Source organism: Cervus canadensis, chromosome 29 (assembly GCF_019320065.1).
Source record: "Cervus canadensis isolate Bull #8, Minnesota chromosome 29, ASM1932006v1, whole genome shotgun sequence".
In the NCBI taxonomy this organism is placed as follows: Eukaryota; Metazoa; Chordata; class Mammalia; order Artiodactyla; family Cervidae; genus Cervus; species Cervus canadensis.
In genome coordinates this window covers 10,954,059-10,976,820 of record NC_057414.1, presented here as the reverse complement: position 1 = coordinate 10,976,820, position 22,762 = coordinate 10,954,059, and the positions used below count along the sequence as shown (strand labels likewise).

Genomic DNA, 22,762 nt, shown 5'->3' with positions numbered 1-22,762 from the left:
TGAAACTTGAGCAGGGCCAGAAAGTGCTAAGTGGCAGGATGGTATTTATCTCTGATCTGCTGGATGCCAGAGCCTGTGTTCGCTCCACTTCCCCGTGCTGCTCCTCAGGGCCTAGAAAGCTCCTCTGCCTTTCTCGGCCAGGGCACCTGCTCATCTCTGAGGACTTAGCTCCAACATCACCTCACCTGGAATGCCTACCTCTCCTGGATTCTGGGGTCCCTGCTTTCCCCTCCTTCTTCTGTTGTGTCTCCGCCAGACTCTCAGCACATTATACTTTCAGTGCCTCCAGCACCTTAAGACCCTTTTCTGCTGAGCTGTCTGATTCCTCAAGGACATCTTGGACTCTTTAGGGGCAGGGCCAGGGCCAGGCTTCAAATTCCTGCTGCTTAGCCCTGAGCTGGTACAGAGTCAGTGTTTCAGAAAGGCCTGCTGAATTTATGAGTCAGTGAGTAAATGCCTATCGGCTTCTCTGGGATTACAGACAGGAAACACCCACTGCTAAGGATCGTAGGGTGATGGTTCTCAACATGGCTGCACATCAGATTCACCTGGAAAACTTTCTTTTTCAAAAAAAAGTCTCACCCATCTGAAGGGCCTGGGTATCTGTTGCTTGAAGATCACTTGGTTGCTCCTGAGGCCCAGCTGGCTTTGGAAACCATGCCTTTGGAGCAGAGCTTTTCAAACTTTGATGTGCTCATGAATCACGTTAAAATGAAGATTTCGGCTCAGTAGTTCTGGGTGTGGTCCGAGAGTCTGTGCTTCTAACGAGTTCTCAGGGGATGCTGATGTTGCTTATCTGTACTTGGAGGAGGTGGGCCTTCCTTAGAATACTTTACAAACCATAGATGTGAGAGATGGCAGATGGCCTACCGCTGAGACTCCAGCGGTAGGGCTGGGCTGAATTAAGGTTGTAAAGGCCAAAGAAGAGACATACACAGGCTAAGAGTCCTAGCCTGAGCCTCCAGTTCCTTGGAGCAGCTGGAACAGTAAATGCTAATGGACTAAGAGGATGGAATTTTAGAATTTCTTTATTCCATTTCTGGCATTTACTGATGGGGACACTAAAGCTCTGAGAGACGGAGGGATTTGCCAATATCCAGGTGCCAGTTAAAATCAGAGCTGGAGCCCAGGTCTTCTCCCTCCTGACTGTCTTTAGAAAACTGGAAGGCAGAAAGAAATTTCACTTTTCCCTTCTACTTTGGTTCACTTTCAAAACAGGTTTTAGCACCTGAGAAAACAATGAATTGGGAGAGGGCAGAAGCCAGCTCTGAATTCACACCACAGGTACATCACAAGGTCACTAACAGCACAAACCAAAGGCACCAAAATCACGGCTCTCAATTTACAGATGATGCAGCTGGAAGCCTGAAAAGCTGCATGACCAGCCCAAGGCCACATAAATATGCAGCAAAGCTGGACAAGCACCCAGGCTTCTGAGTCTTGCCAGCTAGGTCCCCCGGTCTCCTAGCTGTGACCCAGGCAGTTACCACCACTGACTGGAGGTTTTAATGGGAAGTGCTAGTTTTCATCCAAGATCTTCATATGAAATGTACTGTGTTTTCTAAAAAACTGAACTTGAGGCACATATCAGTTCATAGTTCAGTAACATCTGTACTAAATTCTTTGAATATCTCTCTTCTATTTCAGTGTCAGGAAAAATACTCCTCCTCTGAGAAGGGGGCATATTTTCCCATTTCTGGTAACGTAAACCCTGAAAACAATTATGCTTCTCTGTTTAACCTGACTGCTAGGAAGCTCAGAGTCTTATTTGATGTGTAATCACATATATGTGTTTTCTCCTTTTTTCTTTTGTTCCCAAATTCTATTTAATTTACTTTAATATATGTGTCTTTGGTTGCAAGAAGATTGAATTCCTTTTCAGGATAGACAGCGACATAATCATCATCATCTAATTGTTATGATGATGATGATAATAGTACTAATAACAATAATAAAAATAATAACTCATTAGAGTGCCTGGCACAATGCTAGATACTTTATAAATATCCTCTGTATTCCTTACAACAATCTCCAAGGGAGATTTTATTATTTTCAAATTAGAAACTAATGCTCAGGTAGATTTAAACAGTTTTTCAAGGTCACACAATTGAGAGCTTCGGTTTCCTCATCTGTAAATTGGATGTATCATGAAGAACTACTTCAAAGGTGGTCTGGGGGTGCGTTGGTATAATCTAAGTAAGACGCTTAACCTGCTTTCTATTACACACTAAGTGCCCTCTACATATTACTACTACCATCTTAAAAGAACATATATGATTGCCATGTTATTACTATAATTATACAGACATGGACATAATCACTGTTGGACTGGGATCTGCCTGACTCTCTACTGTCCTTATCTCAGTAAGTGCCCGCCCACGTGCCAGTCTGATCTGCGCCCACACGGGTAACTGAGAGCCACGCGGGTGGCAACGCCAGCCACACCGCATGTGCCACGGCTACTGCCAAGTCACCCAGATGTGTGTGAGGCGGGCGACTCTGAGGCGACCATCCCCTAGGAGCCGGACGAGCGCCGCAGACCGGGGGCGTCCGTGTGTCTGACGAGGACCACTCCTGCTTGCTGCAGGGTCACTGGGAGCCTGCGTAACAGAGCTACTCTGTGACAAAGTTCCTGTCTGGGGGCTGCTCCCTGTGGGCGGTGTGTACGGTCTGAACATCCTCCCCCATTCTGTCTTTGCTGGCAGACCTCCTGGAGGGGTCCCTTGGTGTCCCGGCCTCCAAACCCAAGGCACCTGGAATGCCCAGAGATGGATGAATCTGAAGCCTGTCTTCTGCCAGGATCTCTGCCTGACTGAGTCCTTCTCACGGCGTTCCCACTGTGATCCTCCAAGTCACTCAACACAGTGGGGATAATCTCCTCCTTCATTCTCAGGATAATCAGACTAGGGTGTGCAAATTACTCTGCCAAGGTTAAAAATTTCCCCCTATTACTCAGCCTGTCATGTCCACAAAATACCAAAATAAACGCTGCGGCTGTGCCAGAGATGAAAGGGGCTCAGGCTCTCCCTACCCGCCTTCACCGTTATTAATGACTTTCTTTCACTGTAGCCGATGTACTCCCAATCAGATCCAATCACAGAGGAGTCATTTGCCATGGAGCGATCTGAAATTGACACGTGCAGCTTACCAGACAGCATGCAACAAGGCAGGGAGAGACAGGAAATTCTCTGCTGGTTGGCTTACCTATGTCTGAAATCTTTATTTCTGACAGAAGACAGGAGAGCAGGGAATAGAAGAAAGAATGAAGTGTTAGCAACAGGGTTAGAAGCATTATTAGCAGCCCGAAAACTTGACAGCAATGGTTCTGTACAATACTGTAATAAATAAAGACTTAGCAGCTCTGACACTGATATATTTCATGTTGGATATTACTTGTCAGTGAGCTCACTTATAAGCAGCTACATATCACAGAAGCGGCATGGTTTCACCTGCACCAACACTGCTGACTCTAGCAGAAGAGGATGCGGTTGACCCGGGTGGCTGCTTGCACCAGGGCTAAGACAGGCTGACATGGTTGATTCCTCCCCTGCCCAGAGATGCGCTCTCAGAGATACACACGCTCACTGCTGTGTCTCTGTTTGTGTGCACGCTGCCCTACCGAGAGTGACCCAGACCTGCGTGGCCCACCACGATCGTCCTCCTAATAGAACAGAGAATTGGAGCTACATTCTCCTTACAGGGGAGAAGGTGGCACAGAGAAACAGTCCTGGGAAAGAGGACGGGAAGGAAATATACTGAGATGATAACCTGTCTATAAATTATTTTTTTCCCCCAATGTAATTTCCTCCTCCCTTCTTTACATACTATCTTCCATGTTCTCTCTACAACTATGGCAGGGAGACAGGGAAAGTGGGGTCTCTTATTTAAAAGATGTGAAAATGGAAGTCCAGAGAGGGTAAGTGGTCCAGTTTTAGTTTCTCCGCCAAGGTGGACTGACCCCTAGCCTATGGCTCTCTCTCCATTAAGGCACAGGAAAGAGAAAGACAGTATGAGCAGTTAGTCGACTAAAGCAAATACACTCGAGGGTTCCCATTTCCCTGGCAGGTATCTATGCTGGTCAAACTCATAAAAGAGAGAAAAAAAAAATGGGCAGAGACTCTCCTGTCAATGGCCTGGTTCTCATTCTGCCTGATGTCTGATTTCCTATGAGTCCGCAGAATGTGAGCTTCTGTGTTTCTTTCACAGCCAAAGACCCTCCGCTTCCTCTGTCCCTCCGCAGGTGGGGTGGGTGAACACTGCTCTTGTCTGCAGGGCTGTGACGGCTGTGGCCAGCCGGCCAGCCTTCCCCTCCTCTCCTGCGTGCCCTGCAGAGCGGGGTTCTCAGCGGGCACTCACCTCTGGGAATAAGTAAACATGGCACTCAGCCAAGGTGGCCCCCACTGGGCCCTGTGATGACGCTTTGGCGAGGCAGAGCTGTGTGATGGCCTTCTGGGTTTGGGTCTGCCAAGCTGGACTCTGGGCAGGCTCCTTAAATCCCCTGAGTCTCCTTTATCTTATTTGTCAAGGGCAATAGTAATAATTAATAGTAAATAATAGCAAAATAATCTTGCAGAGCGGTCATATTAACACCAGGCAAATAGAAGAGGCCTTGCAAGAGAGAGTTTCCTTTTCCCCTGGTTACTTCCCAGCTCAAGGGCCCATCCCGCTCACAGGGACTCCAGCCCAGGAGATAGGCAGATGGGCAGAGACTGTGAAACAGTCGTGAGAAACCCGGTACAGTTTCTCCTGAAAGGGAGGGTGGGGCTCCCCCATCTCCCACCAACCACAGCTCCCCTGGAATCCTGGATCCCAGGCTGTGACAGCACCCTGCTTCTGAAGTGTCTCATCTGAGGGGGTGTGGAGATGTCCATCACACCGGGCCCCTCCCTGTGTGGGGAGAATGCCTGTGCTCCGTCCCTCATGGTCAGAATGGGGAAAGGCGACAGGTGGTTCTGTCCCATATACACACCCGAGGAGCAGCCCGTGGCCCTTCTCTCAGGACTGGGCAGCTGCAGAGAACCGCCCCCAACTCCTGATGCCTGTTAAGTAACAGGGCCAGGCTGGGTAACATTGGCACTGGGGCCTAGTTCATGATAACCATCCCTTGTCCTTTTAAAAAGACTCATGTGATGCATTTCAATGGGCTTGGTGCCAGGAAGCAGGAAGACGACTGAAGGGCTTCCAAGGAGCCGAACTCAGTGGCTGGCTGCCTTCTCCATCATCTGGACAGCAAGGGTGCCTCCCTTTCCCCAGGGTGGTTGGTCTACACCTCCGTGTCCCGTGGAGGGCGGCGTTGGCTGCCTCGGAGCCTTCAGCTCACAGGTCAGCCTCTGGGAAGCAACCAGGCAGGCTCCGTTCTGTCCCTTTCTTGGGCCAGTGGGCCCTGCCAGGTGGGCTCGCAGGGTGGCGAAGGGACACGCCAGGAACCGCAAGGGAGGCCTCACCAAACATACCTCAGCTCCAGGATGTTGGTGACGTTCCCGGAGGGGAAGATCCTTCGGATGTAGTTGAAATCTCCCACGTAGAGGCTGCCATCGGCACCGCACGTGAGGGCCACGGGGGCCAGGAGCTTGTTGCCGTCGGCCAGGCCGTTGCAGCTGGGACAGGAAATGCTCCTGCGGCGCCCGTTGCCCATGATGCTCCCGATGACAGGCGGCTGCTGAGACACAAACTGGTTCTCCCCGTTTCCCTTGTGCAGGATGCCTGGGATGAGGGCAGAGGAGCGGAGTCACTGATGGGGCTGGGGGCGGCTTTCCCTGTGGCTGCAGGGTCACCCCGGTTTTGCAAGGGATGCCAGATCCCTGCCTACCGCTTCCAGACCCAGCTCCCAAGGCTGCCTCAGCCCATAAGGAAACCCAGGCCGTCCTGGACAGGACACGCTGCTCTGCTGATAGGATTCCCACGACAAGGCTGTAAGACAGGTGCTATTACCCTCCCGGTATTGACAGGGGACCCCTGACATCACATATTGACATATTGACATCACACAGATGATAGGAGAAGCACTTCTGAGTCCTGGCTCTGAACCATTAAGCTTCACCACCTCTCAAATAAACCGTACACACCGCACAGGCCAAGTTTGTGTCTCCATCACAGCACAGAACTGTTTTTTTAAAGGGTGCAATAGCTTTCTGTCTTAAAAAACCCCAAGTCACATACCTTATTTAAAAAAACAGTTTATTACTAAAAAGGTACGCATCATTGTATGCTTCAGCAAGTAGTGATATTTTGTAGGTGGAGGCTCTTGCCTTGGTGTTAATGGCACCGCACAGAATTCTTTACTGCACTTATCTGTTCTCTCTTTACAGTGAGACCATTTCAGGTGCGGAGACAATGTCCTTCCCCCTCTGTATCTCAGTGCCTAGCACAGAACCTGACATAGAGGAGATACCGAGAGATGTTCATAGAAATGCCTGAAGGAGACTCAGTCTAAACTAGCCCTGGACTTCATTCACCTCCAGACTTTTGTTTCCAGTTATTTTGGCTTTTCTGACACTCATGACCAAACCGAGTTCTAACTACTACTCACAGGTCAGTTTCTGGATGCCTTGTTCTGTCCCATGGGATCTGTTTATCTGTTCCTGTGATAGCACCACACAGTTTTAGGTATTACGGTTTTCCTAAGCTAGCTTAACATCTGGCAAGTGCCTCTTTTTTGTCCTTATTTTAAAGAGTGCCACAGCTATTTATAAATCTTTATTTTACTACAGACTTCAGAATTAGTTTGTCATTCCCTGCCCCCCAAACGCAGTGGCTTTGATGGGCATTCTTGCATCTACAGCTTAGGTAGGAAAGATCTGACATTATCACCATATTTACTTGTCCAATCCTGAAACACAGTCCCAGGGAGCTATCTAACATACAGCTCTGGGATTTCCCTGGTGGACCAGCAGTTAAGTGTCCGTCTGCCAGTGCAGGGGACAGAGGGTTCAATCCTTGGTCCGGGAGGATCCCACATGCTGTGAGGCAACTAAGTCCATGTTCCAAAACTACTGAGCCCATGAGCCTACAGCCTGTGCTCTGCAACAAAAGAAGACACCGTAATGAGAAGCCCGCGCATGGCAACAAAGAGCAGCCCCAGCTCGCCACAACTAGCGAGAGCCTGCAGGCAGCAACTCAGACCTACTGCAACCAAAAGGAAATAAATAATAAATAACCTTTAAAACACAGATCTGACGGTGTCACTTCATGCTTTAAACCCTTCAGAGGCTTGAGATTTGCCTCTGGGTGGAGTCAGAAGTCCTAATCTTCCTACCTGGGACTCCAGCTGCTCAGGCCCCCCACTCCGGCTTTTGCTACTCCCTTCATTCACCCTTTGCTCAAAGCACAATGATCCTTCTCTCCAGTCACTCCTCTTTCAGGCTTCAGTGCTTTGGCACGGACTGTGCTCTCTGCCCAGAATGTTCTTCCTGCTTGATATACACCGCTAATGCTGTAGACCCCTGGAGACTCAGTTTGGAAGTTCCCTCCAAAGAGACAACCTGCTGAACCAAGAAGCTGAGTCAGGGGCTTCTCTTCTGCGTCCCCACAGTGTTCCCCGCTTCGCCCTGTGACGGCACCCTCCATGGCACGGTGTGAAAACTGCCTGAGACGTGTTTGTCTTGCCCAGAGTGTCAGCCCTTGAAGCCCTTCACTTCTGCATCCCCGGTGCTCAGCAGTGACAGTACAGAGCAGGTCGCCAAGGAGTATTTGTATTAAGCCTTCTGACCAGTGGATCGCACGTGAGCCTGTGGAGTTTGCCTGTGTTTTTGCCTCACAGCGAACAAAGCACATGAGACAAGTCTCACACCAGGGCCTGGCTCCTGGAATTCTACTAATCCGCTCACCGCTTTGGATGTTGAGGGCGTGGTGTTTGTCCAGGCTCCATCCTCCCAGCTTGGAAGCATCGATTTCATAGCCCTGCAGCACTGCTGTTCTTTTCTCCCACAGGATCAGATCTGGGCAGGATTCATACTCATAACCCACGGAAACTGTAGGGAAAAAAAGGCACAAAAGGTACACGTGAGCAAAGCCTCTTCTTCTGCATGCAAGGCCCCTGCCTGTCTTTGGTTTGAAAACAAAGAAGGATCAGATTCCTAAGTGGCAACCAGATCTATGTGCAACACTAGCCCAGGGAGGCTGAGGCTGAACGTCCTTTTTTGGGGAGCGATGGGACCTCATTGTGAAGCGAAAGTGTTAGTCTCTCCGTCATGTCTGACTCTTTGCGACCCCATGGACTCTAACCACCAGGGTCCTCTCTATCCGAGGAATTCTCTAGACCGGAATACTGGAGTGGGTAGCCATTCCCTCTTCCAGGGGTATCTTCCCAACTGAGGGAACGAACCCATGTCTCCTGCTTTGCAGGCAGACTCTACCATCTGAGCCACAGGGTAAGACCTTGGTACATCATTAGGAAATGTTAAACAAATGTTCTAAATACTTTAAGGACCCACGCCAACTGATTCCAGGGAAATGGTCTTTAGTATGGAAAGTACTTTAGGTACTAAAGTCTTCATGCAGTGTTATTCATAATAGCGGAAAGTTGGAAGTAATCTAAAGGTTGAAAGGGGACGAGAGGTTGGGCAAAGCAAGTGCACCCACTTGAGGAAGATGCAGCCACTGGGAACTGTGGTTATGAAGATCGTGGGTGACACGGAAAGTGCTCAAGGGGTAACGCTGAGTTAAAGGACTGGTTATATGTGGTACTAAATCTATGGTAAAAAAGCTATGCATGAAAAAAGAAAATAAATTTTAATGTTAAGAACTAGTTTTATTTGCTTACAGGATATGGATAACTTTATTTCTATTTTTTGGCCCATTTATCACATTTTTATTGATGAACATGGAAATACTTGAACAAAGAAAAAAAATTTTCAAAATCACTGATAATGAATACATGGAAAATGAGCTCCTCTAGGGTACTCTGAAAGCTGGAAGTTGCTTTGAGGTCTCAAAACTTGAAAATCTCCAGTTTCACTTTTGTTTCGTAGATCCAGGCCTCCTTAGGGGATCACTGTGGGGCAGGCTAACCATGGAGGGCTCCCCAAGGCTGGGTTTGCAAGAAGCCCTGTGACAGCCCTATGGAAAGGAACTGGAAGAGACAGGAGTGCCGTTTCTTCCAAGCATCTTTCTGGGCAGACATTTCTTTCCAGGGGGCAATACCCTGCCACACGCTCAAGATGGGAATTAACACCTGGGCAGCTCTTTAGAGCTTCCTTTAGGTGCCAGGAGAGACTGCTGGCTCCCCAGGGCAGGCGGAATGCGCTGGAAAGTGCTCCTGTGATCTCCTCCCGGTGTGACCTTGAGTCCTGCCAGGAGCCACACTCTGCTTCTTCCTGGTCCCCAGTCCTCTCAGGAAAGCAAGCCTCAGCCCCAGCGTCTGTGCAGAGACCGGGAAGGGCTGGCGGGCACCCAGTACTCTCACGTCACCTGAAGAGGTGGCAAGGCTTCACTGTTTCTGAGGACAGCACAGGAGCAGCTTGGTTTCCAGAAGGGACCGTGAACAGTAGGGACGGCATCTTGGCTCCCAGTGTGCCCAGTGGGGAGGGGGCGGAATGCAAAACTGCAGGCGAGCTCTGGGGAAAATCTGGCCCAGCTCCTTCCCTCTGCGGCCCTGGCAAGTCCCCTCACCTCTCTGGGCCTCAGCTTCCTCGTGCAGAACAGGAGGGCACTTTCTGACTCACAGGGCGGCTGTGAGGATTAACTGAGATATCAACGTACAGAGAGATCACCCCCCGGAGCAGATGCTCAACAGACCCTCTTGTGGCCTGCCTGCCTTGCTTCCTTCCCCCTTCCTCTCCTTTCTTTTTACATTACTTCCTCTCTGCCTCCTCACTCTGCCTTTGCTGAATCTAGAAAGGGAATGAAACTGGAGCAAGGATCAAGGTCAGAAGACAGTTTCAGGGCTGTTACTCTAAGTGCTTGGAGGATTAGCTCTGCGGCGGTTAGGACTGCTCTGAGTCCAGCTCTGAATCCTGCCTGGTACCCTGCTCTAACCCAGGAGCTGAGATGAGCAAGCTAAGGTCTCAGTAGGGAGGAGACCGCAGGTGAGGCTGTGGTCACCTTCTGCTACATCTCAGAACAACAACAAAAACAAACCAACAATAACAGTAACAAAGAGACAGACTGGAAAGGAGGTAAAGAGGCCCAAAAGCCATTTTTATGAGGGAAGAACCTTAGCTCCTGAACCTCAACAAAACTGAAGAACCCAGAAGTTCCAGTAAGTTCAGGGTCATTTCAGGCCCTACGGCTGTGCGGGGGGACTGGGACAATGTCTAAAAGGCTCTGTCTCTGTGGCACCAGCCTCTTTTAGCTCATCCTATGCCACCAAAGTGCTCTTCAAGGGCCGTTTTGGTTTTGTAACCCTCTTTCTTGGACTTTCCAAGTGGTGTTATTGGTAAAGAATCTGCCTGCCAATGCAGGAGAGAGACATCAGAGATGTGTGTTCTATCCCTGGGTCGGGAAGATCCCCTGGAGTAGGAAATGGCAACCCACTCTAGTATTCTTGCCTGGAGAATCCCTTGGACAGAGGAGCCTGGTAGGCCATGGTCCATAGGGTCTTAAAAGAGTCAGACACGACTGAACTGACTTAGTAGGCATGCATGCAACCTGTGGTCAAATTTTCCACGTGCAGTCCTTTGAGTACATTCTTTTAGGTCGTGGACGGTCACGGACAGCTCCTAGCGGCCAACTAGACCTTAGGCATTTCTGAGATGGAAAAGGGAGGGAGAAGAGACAAGGGAAGAGGACCGAGAGCCTCGTTCCCCCAAACCTTCCTGTCTCCTGAGGACGGCGCTGGGCCCTGCAGTGGGGAGGCTTACCAAAGGCCTCTGAGAGCCCGAACACCTTCTGGTTGTAGACGTCCGTCTTGTCCCAGATGAAGTAATAGGACAGGTCTGGGGCGGCGGCAAACCACTTCCTGAAGAGGCGGCCCTCAACTGCCACCATGAGGTGGACCTTCATGAGGTTGAAGGGGATGGTGGGGTGGGTGAGGCTGATCCTCAGGACAGACTTGTAGCCGGGGGTCCGGCTGCTCAGGTAGCTCAGCCTCATCTTGCAGCCAGAGATGGCGATTTCCTCCTGCAAGGCCTGGAGAGACAGATCACAGTGGGTGACGGTCACGGAATCACCGGCAGAGGGGAGGCAGCCACAGCCCCACGGACTCTGGGTGTTGGAGGGGCAGAGGAGGAAGCAGAGAAGGAAGAGAGGAAAGGGGGAGGAGGAGAAAGCAGACTGCAAAGAGGAGCGGGAGGAGGAGGGAGGAGGGAGGAGGGAGTGGGGCGGAAGACAAGAGTCAGAGGCCTGGCGTCCGGGGCGCACTCTCAAGTGGTGCATCCCTGCCTCGAGCCTCTGGTTCTTCCTCCTTTCAACAGGGATGACGATGTTCAACTCACTGCATCAATGAGAGGATAAGATATCACTTGTGAAAAATACTTATCTTAATGTCACCTCTCATCCACCTGCTGTGTCATCCAGGAAGACCCACGGAACCTCTGTGTTGCAGTTTCCTCACTGGGTTAGTTTGCGGACCAGGGAAGGTCACGTATATACTGCCCAGAACATAATTCAGTAAATGTCTCTAAGCGGGATGATGGTACTATGGCTGTTGTGGCTGCTGCTGCTGGAAGCAGGGGGCATTGTGAAGACAGACCATGCCCTGGGATCAATGTGGAGAGCTGTCTCAACTAGAAGAACTGCTACTCTCTCCAAACCTTCCTAAGGTAAGGTCTGTTACAAGTGACTTTCCTCTTCAGGAAGGTAAACAGAGGCTATGAGATGTTGATGGAGCCATCAGGTAGGGCTGGCAGTACAGGCTGCCAGGGACCAGGAGTGAACGGCCCCAGCTCACCAGCATAAAGAGGGCAGACGGGCTGCTCGGAGCCTGCGTGCTCCAGGGCTGTGCCAGGGGAGCAGCCTGGTGGGGAAGGCAGGGCTTCACCTCCTGGTGCAAAGGGATCGGCTCCAAGACAGGACGCTGAAATGAAACGCCAAGACGCCCAGGCACGTGGCTGAAGGGGAGAACTTTTATCGGCTTGATGCTCTGGGCTCTGTTTCAAGAAGGGGACGTCAAATCAATTGAGGCTAACGTATCCATTAAAAGGACAGTGATTATTTTACTCTCGTGTTCACGGGGGAACTGGGCCTTCACAAAGAAAGGCCTCTTCCTTTCTGCCCATGTCATAGACGGGAATGAATTCTCACTGGCACTCATTCTCCTGAACACATGATGTTTCCGGGATGGGGCCTATACAATAGCAATCTTCCCCAGCTTCAGCTCACAAGTTCTAGGCAAAGCAGGGCTTGAGTGCCATCCGGATGCGCTCATACATATTTATTAATACCTTCCTTAACATACCCTTTAAAATGCACATCTCCCTGTACTTGCAAAGGCTAGCCAATGACAGGACTGGGGAGACCCAGATATCATGTATTTCATGATATCTGATAATAGGCAAGGTTTGTGACCCAGCCAGGCTTGTAGACATTCAGCCCAGGGAGCATTGTAAAGAGGAGGGGGACGCTTCACCTCATGTGTTCCAAAGTCCCTGTTCCTGGGAAGCTGTCTTGGTGGAGCCAAACCAGGGCTGAGTAACAAACCACCCCTCTCCAGCAAGCTCCATCTCCACCAACAACCACCTCCTAAGAAAGGTTAGCCTGGTGGTGGAGACAGGAGACAGGCGCTGAGTCTCTGAAGAGAAGTGACGTTTCAACCTGTGGGTGCAACGAGAATTCCCAAATGGCTGCATTTCCTTCCTGTGGGCTGTGTCTGAAGCCACTCAACAGGGCACGGCAGAGAGATGTGCCTGCTTAGCCAGGCAAGAAATACACACAGGGACGCATCTAACGCCCCGCTGCCCCGACACCGGAGATCATTAAGCTGCCGGTTGCCAGAGCTCTTGTTAGGCCGGTGGGATGGCTGGGGCTTCTCCCCCAGCTTCCACACTGTCATCCCCTGTCTTCTTCAGCCTTCCTTTCTGCCATGAGAAACTGGGCCCAGATGGCAAAAGAAATTCAACTCCACACAGCTATGTGAGGCAAAGAATCTATCTTGATTTCTAGCAGATTAAAATGCATTTTTCCAAATTACTTCCTTTTAATGATAATGGAGTAAAGCACTTACATGCCTGGATTTGAGCCACAGCACTCATTAACTGGCCTGAAGGTGGAGCGTGTAAAATAATCTTCATCATAATACTGGTTAAAATCTGTTGAGCACTTAGTAGGTGCCAGATATTGTGTGAGGCATCTCATACACATTTTCTCATTTACTCTTCAGTGTGATGCGAACATTTGGGACCTCCTGTCTCACTCCACTTGGTGGAAATTATCATTGCTATTTTTAACAGAAATAATGAGAGAGGGAAGACACCGGAAGTTGGGGAAAGGGGACGTAGAAGTGAAGTGGATGGCAGGGTGGAGAGGGAGTGGGGATTTATTATATGTTGGAGGATGCCAGGCACTTTACAGGGCTCACGTCTATTAAATGCATAAGGTGGTGGTCGTCATAGCCTGACACCACCCCGCCGTGGCCATCAGGTTCCAGGTGGTGGGTTGATGGTTCTCTCTGTCCTCTGTCTCTGAGATCCTCCCCCACCCCCTAAATGAAATAAAAGCATGGAGAAATGCAGCTCAGAAACCTGGGTGTACCTGGATTTCTGGGACAATGGGGCCCTTCTCTGCACAGGAGCTGGCGAAGGACGTCAGCGGAGAAGGAGACACGACCGGGTTGGGGCGGGCGAAGCTGCTCAGGTCACAGCTGGGAATCTCATTCTCCTCGTGCCGCATGACAATGGTTTCCATGACGAAGAAGCGATCCCAAGGCAGCCAGAGGGTGTGCTCCTGTGCGATGAAGGGGGCCCTCTCGAACCGCAGGATGATGGAGACGCCGCCGTTGGTGACCAGGTCAAAGCTGTTTGGGAGGGGAGGGTGCGAAGGAGAGGAGCGGCAGTCGAAGGAGGAGAGAGGCAGAGAAAGGAGGAAAAATTACACCAAAGGGTCTCAGCGCTTGCTGAGGGAGACCCTAACACCTCAAAGACTGGACCGCAGTCACGCACAGTGACCTGGATCCCGGAAGGCATTATTTTTTTGAAAGTGAGTCACCACAGAGAATTTGCCAAGACCAAATAATAACCTGCTATGGAGAACCGTTTTCCAGGACACAGGGCTGCTGATGAGCCTCTGCTGTGGTGCTCCTGGTACTTAGGGCTTCTTAGAGCTGAAGCCCAGCGAAAATTTATCAGATAAAGCAGAGCAAACCCTGCCCTGGCGTTAGGGAGCCTAAGCTTAGTCCTGGCTCTGCCATGGCCTACTGTGTGATCTTGGTAAGTCACTTGGCCTCTCTGATTCTCAACTGTCTCATCTGTAAAAGGCGAAGGTTCCAATAAATTCTTCTTAAGTCATTAAGACTCTACAACTCCTCTGTAATTTTAGGGCTTCCCTGGTGGCTCAGTGGTAAAAAAATCCGCCTGCCAGTGCAGGAGTCCCAGGTTCAATCCCTGGGTCAGGAAGACCCCTTGGAGGAGATAATGGCAACTCACCCCAGTATTCTTGCCTGGGAAATCCCATGGACAGAGGAGCCTGGCAGGCTACAGGTCCATGGTGTCAAAAAAGAGTTGGACATGACTGAGCGACTAAACAATAATAACAACAATAGTAATTTTAACTTTGGTTATGATGCTCAATCAGGCTTCTGGAGTTACAAAACAAGTAGTTTAGAGAAGGGCGCAGTTAGAATCACTGTAACTTAAGTGAAAGGGGAACCAGAAGACAGGGTCCCAAACTCCGAGATGAGAGCTCTGTGGCAGTGTCGCTGAGAGGTGGTCACCCAGCCCTTGTTCATCGCCCTTTGGGCATCGCCGGGCACTTGTTGGCAGCTCTGCTTTTGGCTCAAGCATCTTAATTCCCATCACCTGCAGACAAACCTGGCAGAGTACTCGCCCATTCAAGCCTTGGCATGGAACTTTTATTTTTTTTGAAAATCCCAGGAAACCGAGTTTCCACTTGTATCACATGTTTCTGACACTGCCTCATACAGTGTCTGAGCTGGGGGCTCTGCAGCTTTGTGGTCTGAGACCAGGCGAGCTCACGTTATAGAAGATGGGAAAGGGGGCCCAGTGGTAAGCCCAGGTACATCCCTAGTTCCCCAGGCTGGGTCTGCTTTGTCAAGTAGAGCGTGCAGCTGCTTCTTAAGACCTCATGTTCAATGCGCAACAAGATTAATTCAGACCCACCCCCGTCAAAACAGAAAGTTCAAAATCAAGTAATAGCTGGACTCACTGGAAGCGAACTTCACTGCCATCTGACCTGGTCCTCTCTCTGAATCTGATGCTGTACTTCCTTCTGCAGAATCACCACCAAGGAGCCAAATTCCCAGTGATGAGGAGATGCTCTGCCCCAGCAGGACTGTCTCATTTCTGGTTAGTTCTGGCTGCTAATAGACTTTTCTGGGGGAGGGGAGTGAGCCTGGCTTCCTCTCCTTACAGCGCTTTAGCCACTAGGCCTGTTCTTCCTGCTGGGGTGACTTCACTAGTCTGCCTCTGCCTTGGACAGTCCTCTAGGACTTGGAAATGCTGATCCCGTCCACCTGCCACCTCCCAGCTCTGAAGTCCCTTTGGACAGAGCCCTCCAGCTCTTACTCTTAGGATGCATTTCCAAAGCCTGTCCTCATTTGCCCTTTTGGATGGAGGGCTTCTGCTAACTCCTGGCCCCCTCAGGATTCCAGTCCCCTCCCCGGGTCCCCTCTGCACCATGTACACTCCCCCTAAGAGCCCACATCACTGTGCACTGGAATCCCACATTCACCCTCAGACCCAGGGACACCGATTTCGCTCAGTCTCTCCAAACTTGATCCAGAGTTTCACGGTTATATGAATAGTTTATGGAATGAAGGCATGAGTGACACTGTCAATTTCTTCTGAAATGACTGTACACTAAACACCCTAAGTTCTTTCCTCTTGGCTAATACTCTAAGTCAATCCAATGTTTACCTGTGCAGTTGGTTTTTGAGACTCTGCCACAGGACCTCATTTTCATCCCAGATAAACACACCCGGCAGGATTAGCCTCATTGCTCCAGGTTGCTCTTCCCCCTTCTAGAAGCTGCAGGGGTTTTGCACTGAACTGGCATCAGATCTTGCTCTTGGTAGATGGTGCCCTCAGATTCGGGTTCCCAAGTCCAAAGCCTGACTTTTCTGTGTTATGCTGAAGCTTTTTATCTGCCTTGCCTGCTCTTCACTGAGCCCCTTTGGGTTCTGCAAACCCTGTGTAGAGGAAGTTGGGTACCCCCATCCTTCAATACATAATGACGGAGAAAACCCAGGGAAGGTGTTTATTTTCAGCTACGAGTTTAGGTGTTGGCTTTGTCTGGGGAAAACAGCCAGGGAACAAGTTTTCTGTCACAGAAATGACAGCATTTGTACTTTGACCGGACATTTTCTTTTAACACCAAAAACATTTTGTATTGGGGTATAGCCGATTAACAATGTTGTGGGAGTTCCAGGTGAAGAGGGTGACGGAACATTTTTAACTGTCAAGCAGAACTGTGGCCTGACTTACAAGCTCCCTTCACATGAGGATGAGTGTGGAGGGGGAGAGAAGAGAAAATGAAAAGACACTTTCTCAAGGCCATGAGCCAGCTGGGGGTGGCTGCTGCCAAGAGCCAGTCCCACTCATCTGAAGGGAAACCTTGCAGACACGGATGTGATTCTGACCTCAAAGGGAAGGCCTGCTTCTCATATGAAGCCCAAACTTAGTGACGGCCGGTCATAGCACTGCTGCTTAGCCCGTAAGAGACTTACATCACCTGTCTGAGCCTCAATCTCCTCGTCTGAGATGAAGTTGGTGATCCTTGTTACTTGGCTGAGTTATTAATTAGATAGATGAGATAATGGATGAGGAAAGCGCTGGGCTCCATTCCCTGGGCTTTGTGCTTCAGTGAGTCTGAGCTGCCTCTCTTGTCTGCTAATTCTTCTAAAATTTTTCTTCATGACTTCTATTTTCCATCTTTCTAATGATCTGTTTGGCTAGCTTCCCTGCTACTGTTTTCTGTTTGTGAAATCTTCTTACGACTTGAGGTCTGGCATTTCAGCATGGGGTGTGTGTGTGTGTGTGAAGTGTGAGGGTGTGTGTGTGTAAGTGTGGGGGGGGTGGGGATCTGGGTAAAGGCAAAGTGCCTGCAGCGAAAGTGAGGCATACAAAGATGAATTGGACCTGGTCCGTGGACTTGCATATATTATCATCTCCAGGCTGTGTCTCCAGCCTTTCAGTGTCTCCTGGGTGTGAGAGGTAACAGAGAAGGTGAGTCAGGGACAAAGGGGAGGGAAATTGGCAAGATGCTCCCCATTCACATATAACAAACAGGGCTCTTCAGAGAATAAGTAGCGCTTAGAGAATAAGTAATGACTTTCCCATACATTATGTAGTGTCTGAGATGGGAAGAAAATGTAAGCCCCATAAATGCACTGGTAAGAAGTGTTCTGAAACTCAAGCTCTAGGTTATGGCAGAGTCTGGCTACTCTGGTGTGATTTCGTTGGCTGGTGCAGGAAATATGACTGACACCACCCAGGACCACCATGCTCTCATGTAGAGATGCAGGGACAGCACAGCAGGAGGAATCAATGCCTGGAGGTGCTAAGTGGGCACTGCCCCAGGCCCACCGAACTTAGTGGACTCTGGTGTGCATTATGGACCCGTCCTAACCAAGCACAGTGCGCCGAGGATGGATGATTTGCCATCTCACAAGAACGATGGATGAGTTTTTAATTTTTTTTTAATTAAAAAAAAAAAGAAGTTTTGGCCATGCTGTGCAGTATACAGGATCTTAGTTCCCTGACCAGGGATTGAACTCCTGCCCCCTGCAGTGGAAGCACGGAGTCTTAACCACTAGACCACCTGGGAAGTTTCCTGGACAAGTTTTATGGCAAAAAAAAGCAGTCCCCATGACTCCTTTCTGATGACTGTCTCACAGCAGGTAATACTGTAGTCAGGATACCTGTTGCCTACAAGTGCTCACATCTGCCATTTCCATAAAGCAGGCAGCCCAAAGGTGGAAGGTGGTAGAAACACCAGGAGGGAGGAGACTCCTCTGTGCTATAGCGTGAGTCTACGCTGAGGTGCTTCTGGGGATCGGTGGCCTGGCCTGGGGAAGATGGCCCCTGGGGACTGGCCGCCAACCTCTTCCATTCACAGGGAGGGGGAGGAGGGGGGAGTGGGCTCCCCATGCCGAGCATGTCAGTCCCATCTAAGAGGCACACATGTCTACAAACAGATGAGCCTCTACTTCATTATCACCTCGGCCAGGACACGTTCACATCTGAGATTGGATTAAAGAGGCGCTAAAATCAATCAGGCTGGAGCACAATTTCCAACACAGAGTGAAAATCAACCTTATGGGCCCACACTTAGCCAGATGGACTGCCACCACCTGATTTTATTAAAAATAGAGGACTTGTCACCACTGACAGCCTAAATATCCCACTTTCCTCCTTTCCCTCCCCTTCTCTCTGAAATAGTCTTATGGCTTGCACTGGAATCATCACCTTCTTAATTTGTAACTTTAATAAATAGCTAATATTTACTGTATACTTACTATGTGTTAGACCCTGAAGATACAGGGTGAACCAGAGTGGGGCAGGGAACTAAGACTTATTAAACACCTATTATGCGCATGGCGTTTGTCTATCAAAGAATTGAATACTGACCGCTGCTATGTAAGAATGATAATATCAGGGACCATCTAACAGATGAAGAACGTGAGGCCAAGAAAGGCTTGGAGATGGGTCCAAGAACACATGGCCAGCAAATGGGGGAGCTAGAGTGATCAGAGAGACTGGACTTCATTCACGCTGGTAAACTAAAGGTCCTCACAGGGATCTGAAGGTCAGAGTTCAGTTATCAATCAGTAGCTTCCATAGACCTAGGTGGTTGCAGATGGGCACCATGCAGCAGGAATGCTAAGACTTTAGGAGCTGTCTGGTCTGTAGAAAATGGTCCATGTGACAGTATTTTATATCATAAGCTATGAAACAGGAAAATATATATAAGGTACCTAGTGCTTACTCTGAGAACCAAATAAGAAAAAAACTGCCTAATTTAGAGCCAAGGTGACTCAGGACAGAGTCAGCTACAAGACCTCACTCACAGCGAGTGAGTTGCAGGGTTGGGCACATGGATGCAGGTCCTCTGACTCCAGCTCCCATCCTCTCTGCACAATATCATTCCAGCAGCAGCTACGTTGGCAAGACCATGAGTACAGGGTCTTTACTAGCTCTGGTTGCCAAAAGTCCTCTTACCTGCCATCCTGCCTGCTGATCGTGTATCCAAAGAGAGGGTTATTGACAAAACTGATATTCACACCAACCAGTGGGGTCCCATCTGATGTCATGACTTGACCACGAATGACACATGCATGCCTGTGGGTAGAAGAGAGAGAATAACATGACCTAGTTATGATGCTAGAACCCTGGCTAGCAGGTAAGAAGACAGAAGGCAGGTCACTCAGATATATCTCGGCACCTAGGGGCTCATGGATTCCACTCAGGATAAACACTACTTTTTTTTAATTTACTGCCTCAATCTTTTTAGATTAGTACAAAAGTTAATATGGCCTCTGACTGTGAATGTTAAATCATTATAACTAGGCTCAAATACATCTTTGTTAATCAAAATAGGAACCGTCACAATGAACACATTTTTTGCTAATGAGAAATAAGTTTGTTTATTCCTGTAATGTAAAAATCTGTGCTTTGGGATTTGAGGAAATATTGGAAAGCATTTTCTGTCTCCTACTGATTGTGGAATTGTTTTCCCTGCAAAAAGTTGTCAAGATGCCTGAAGAAGTGATAGTTGGTTGGCGACAGATCTGGTGAGTATGGTGGATGATGCAAAACTTCATAGCCCAATATATTCAACTTTTGAAATGATAGTTGTGTGCCGTGTAGTCAGGTGTTACCATGGAGAATTGGGTCTTTTTAGTTGATCAGTGCCGGATGCAGGTATTGCAGTTTTCAGTGCATCTCATCGGTTCACAGAACATGCTTCTCAGATGTAATGCTTTTGTTGGGGTTCAGAAAGCTCTAGTGAAGCAGACAGACCAGCAGCAGACCACCAAACCGTGACCATGACTTTTTTTTTTTTAATTGGTATAAGTTTGGCTTTGGGAAATGCTTTGAAGCTTCTTCTTGGTCTAATTACTGAGCTGGTCATCACTGGTTGTTGTATAAAATCCACTTTTCATTGCACATCACAATCTGATTGAGAGATGGTTCACTGTTGTGTAGAATAAAAGAAGATGACACTTCAAAACAACAATTTTTTAAAAATTTGCAGTCAGCTCTTGAGGCACCCACTAATGGAGCTTTTTCACCTTTCCAATTTGCTTCCAATGCTGAATGACCATAGAATGGTCAATGTTGAGTTCTTTGGCAACTTCTTGCGCAGTTATAAGAGGATCAGGTTTGATAATGCTCTCAATTGGTCATTGTCAACTTCTAATGGCAGATCCACTGTGCTCATCTTCAAGGCTCTTGTCTCCTTTGCAAAACTTTTTGAACCACCACTGCCCTGTACATTTGTTAGCAGTTCCTGGGCCAAATTCATGATTGATGTTGTGAGTTGTCTCTGCTGCTTTATGACCCATTTTGAACTCGAATAAAAAATTTCGCATCAATTTGCTTTTTGTCTAACATCATTTCTACAGTATAAAATAAGTAAAAATAAGCAGCAACTAATAAGTCACTAGCAAAATACATAAAGTCAGGAATATGCATTAAAATGATGTATAACAAACCACATTTATTTCAGAATGTATTCCCAATATCAAACGGCAAAGTTCAACAATGTAAAACCACAACTACTTTTGCAGTAACCTACTAAGTCATCAAACTGTTCTCTAAAGAATTATTATCGAGAAAAATTTTCAGATATCTCACTTAGAGGTTATCTTCTACAGACACCGTACAACGCTGTAAGGAGATGACTGATCCAAGTGGACCGTACAGTATAGTTGTCTGTGTTGCGTTATTGCTCAGTCGTGTCCAACTGTTTGTGACCCCATGGACTGTAGCCTGCCAGACTCCTCTGTCCAAGGACTTTTCCAGGTAAGAATACTGGAGTGGGCTACCATTTCCTTCTCCAGGGGATCTTCCCGACCCAGGGATCGAACCTGGGTCTCCCACATTGCAGGCAGATTCTTTCACCACCTGAGCCACCAGAGAAACCCTACAGTATAGTTATGCATATGAATTTGGAGTCATGTGACTTGGTCACAGCTTGGTCACAGCTCTTTGATTCTCTGTTTTTCATCCATGTTCAGAGTAACTCCATACATGACAGTGGTTATTGCTGGCACAATAGTCTCACTGGAAGCAGACACTGAAGAAAGTGACCAGGATGGAGGGCACTTCCTCTCACCTGGCTCAGGAGACAGGAGAAGGGCAAAAGCTGAGCTCCCTTCGGAGCAGGTTCTGGAACCTGGCACCTCTCCCAACACCACCTCCCTATTCTCCTTCTATATTCCAGGCAACAAGCCATAGACTTGTCAGACAAATGTTTAAAGCCTCTGTGTATCTGCAATGTTCCTCCATCTTCCTCAGATGTCATTATCCTGCAACCCTCTCCCCACATTCTCATCCTTAAAGACCCAGCTTCAAACAGCACCTCTTCCCTGAAGCCTTTTTTGATGCCCCTAATTAGCACCAGTCACAGTCTCTTCTGAAACCTGGTACAAACCCCTTGATGCCCTACCACACAGTACACGTTTCTCCTCTCCACTGGATCACCAGCTCTTTAAGGCCACAGTCAAAGTCTACTCTTTTTTTTTCTCTCTCTCTCTAGAGCAACTGGAAATGCCTAACTAGTACTAGGTGACTGTTTGCGTGTGTGCTAAGTTGCTTCAGTCATGTCTGAGTCTTTGTGACCCCATGGACTATAGCCCACCAGGCTCCTCTGTCCATGGGATTCTCCAGGCCAGAACACTGGAGTGGGTTTCCATGTCCCTCTTCAAGGAGGTGATTGTTTAAACAAACATAAACAGTGAACTGAGTAAATAAGTGGAACAATCATAGATCATCTAGAATGATGTTTTTCAAATATTTCAGAAACAGTATCTTCTTAGCAGATGATGTTTTATAAGGATCCCCAAGTGGAAAACCACTAAAAACAAAATCTCCAGATGAAGTAGGGGTGGGGCAACCTTTTCCACTTGGGATGGTCCTGAAGGCAATTCTGTGGAGTCTTACTGTTTGGAGAAGCCAGAGGAAAGCAAGTTTGAAACTCACAGACAAGTGCTCAGGGCTGGTACACTGGGAATACCCAGAGGGATGGGATGGGGAGGGATGTGGGAGGGGGGATCGGGATGGGGAACACATGTAAATCCATGGCTGATTCATGTCAATGTATAGCAAAAACCACTACAATATTGTAAAGTAATTAGCCTCCAACTAATAAAAAAGAAAGAAAATCACTGAGTTAGCGGAAGAGGAGGAAACTCGGTCCACAGACGTCATGGTATTTGCTCCATCCACACAGGGAGGTAGGGGCAGAGCCAGCCCTGAAGTCCAGGCCTCAGCTCTGGATCCAACTCTAGACCAGTCTGCACACCACTGCCAATGGGTGGATGTGGAGATGCTCACTGGTGTCAAGGTCCTAAGGGATCAGGGTGCTGGGGAGACAGCCCTCGCGGACAAGACAAATCTTAGGCAGAGATGTAGGCGCAGATGTCCAGATCACCTTCTCCATTCACCTCAGTTGGGAAGGCTTTTTTCTGGCCTGGGGAAGAGCTAGTGAA

General features: G+C 48.7%; 1 protein-coding gene across 10 annotated transcripts in view; it reads right to left on the bottom strand.

Annotated features, from left to right (window-relative positions):
• TENM4 (teneurin transmembrane protein 4) overlaps window positions 1-22,762 on the bottom strand; it is an 816,614-nt gene that overhangs the window by 58,074 nt on the left and 735,778 nt on the right. For all 10 annotated transcript variants that reach the window (XM_043452828.1, XM_043452823.1, XM_043452819.1 and 7 more), the window contains 5 exons: window positions 19,269-19,388; window positions 13,627-13,888; window positions 10,800-11,067; window positions 7,827-7,970; window positions 5,454-5,703 (listed from right to left, as the gene is read on the bottom strand). In XM_043452828.1, coding sequence (XP_043308763.1) covers window positions 5,454-5,703; window positions 7,827-7,970; window positions 10,800-11,067; window positions 13,627-13,888; window positions 19,269-19,388 — 1,044 coding nt within the window. The remainder of the gene's footprint in view (window positions 1-5,453; window positions 5,704-7,826; window positions 7,971-10,799; window positions 11,068-13,626; window positions 13,889-19,268; window positions 19,389-22,762) is intronic.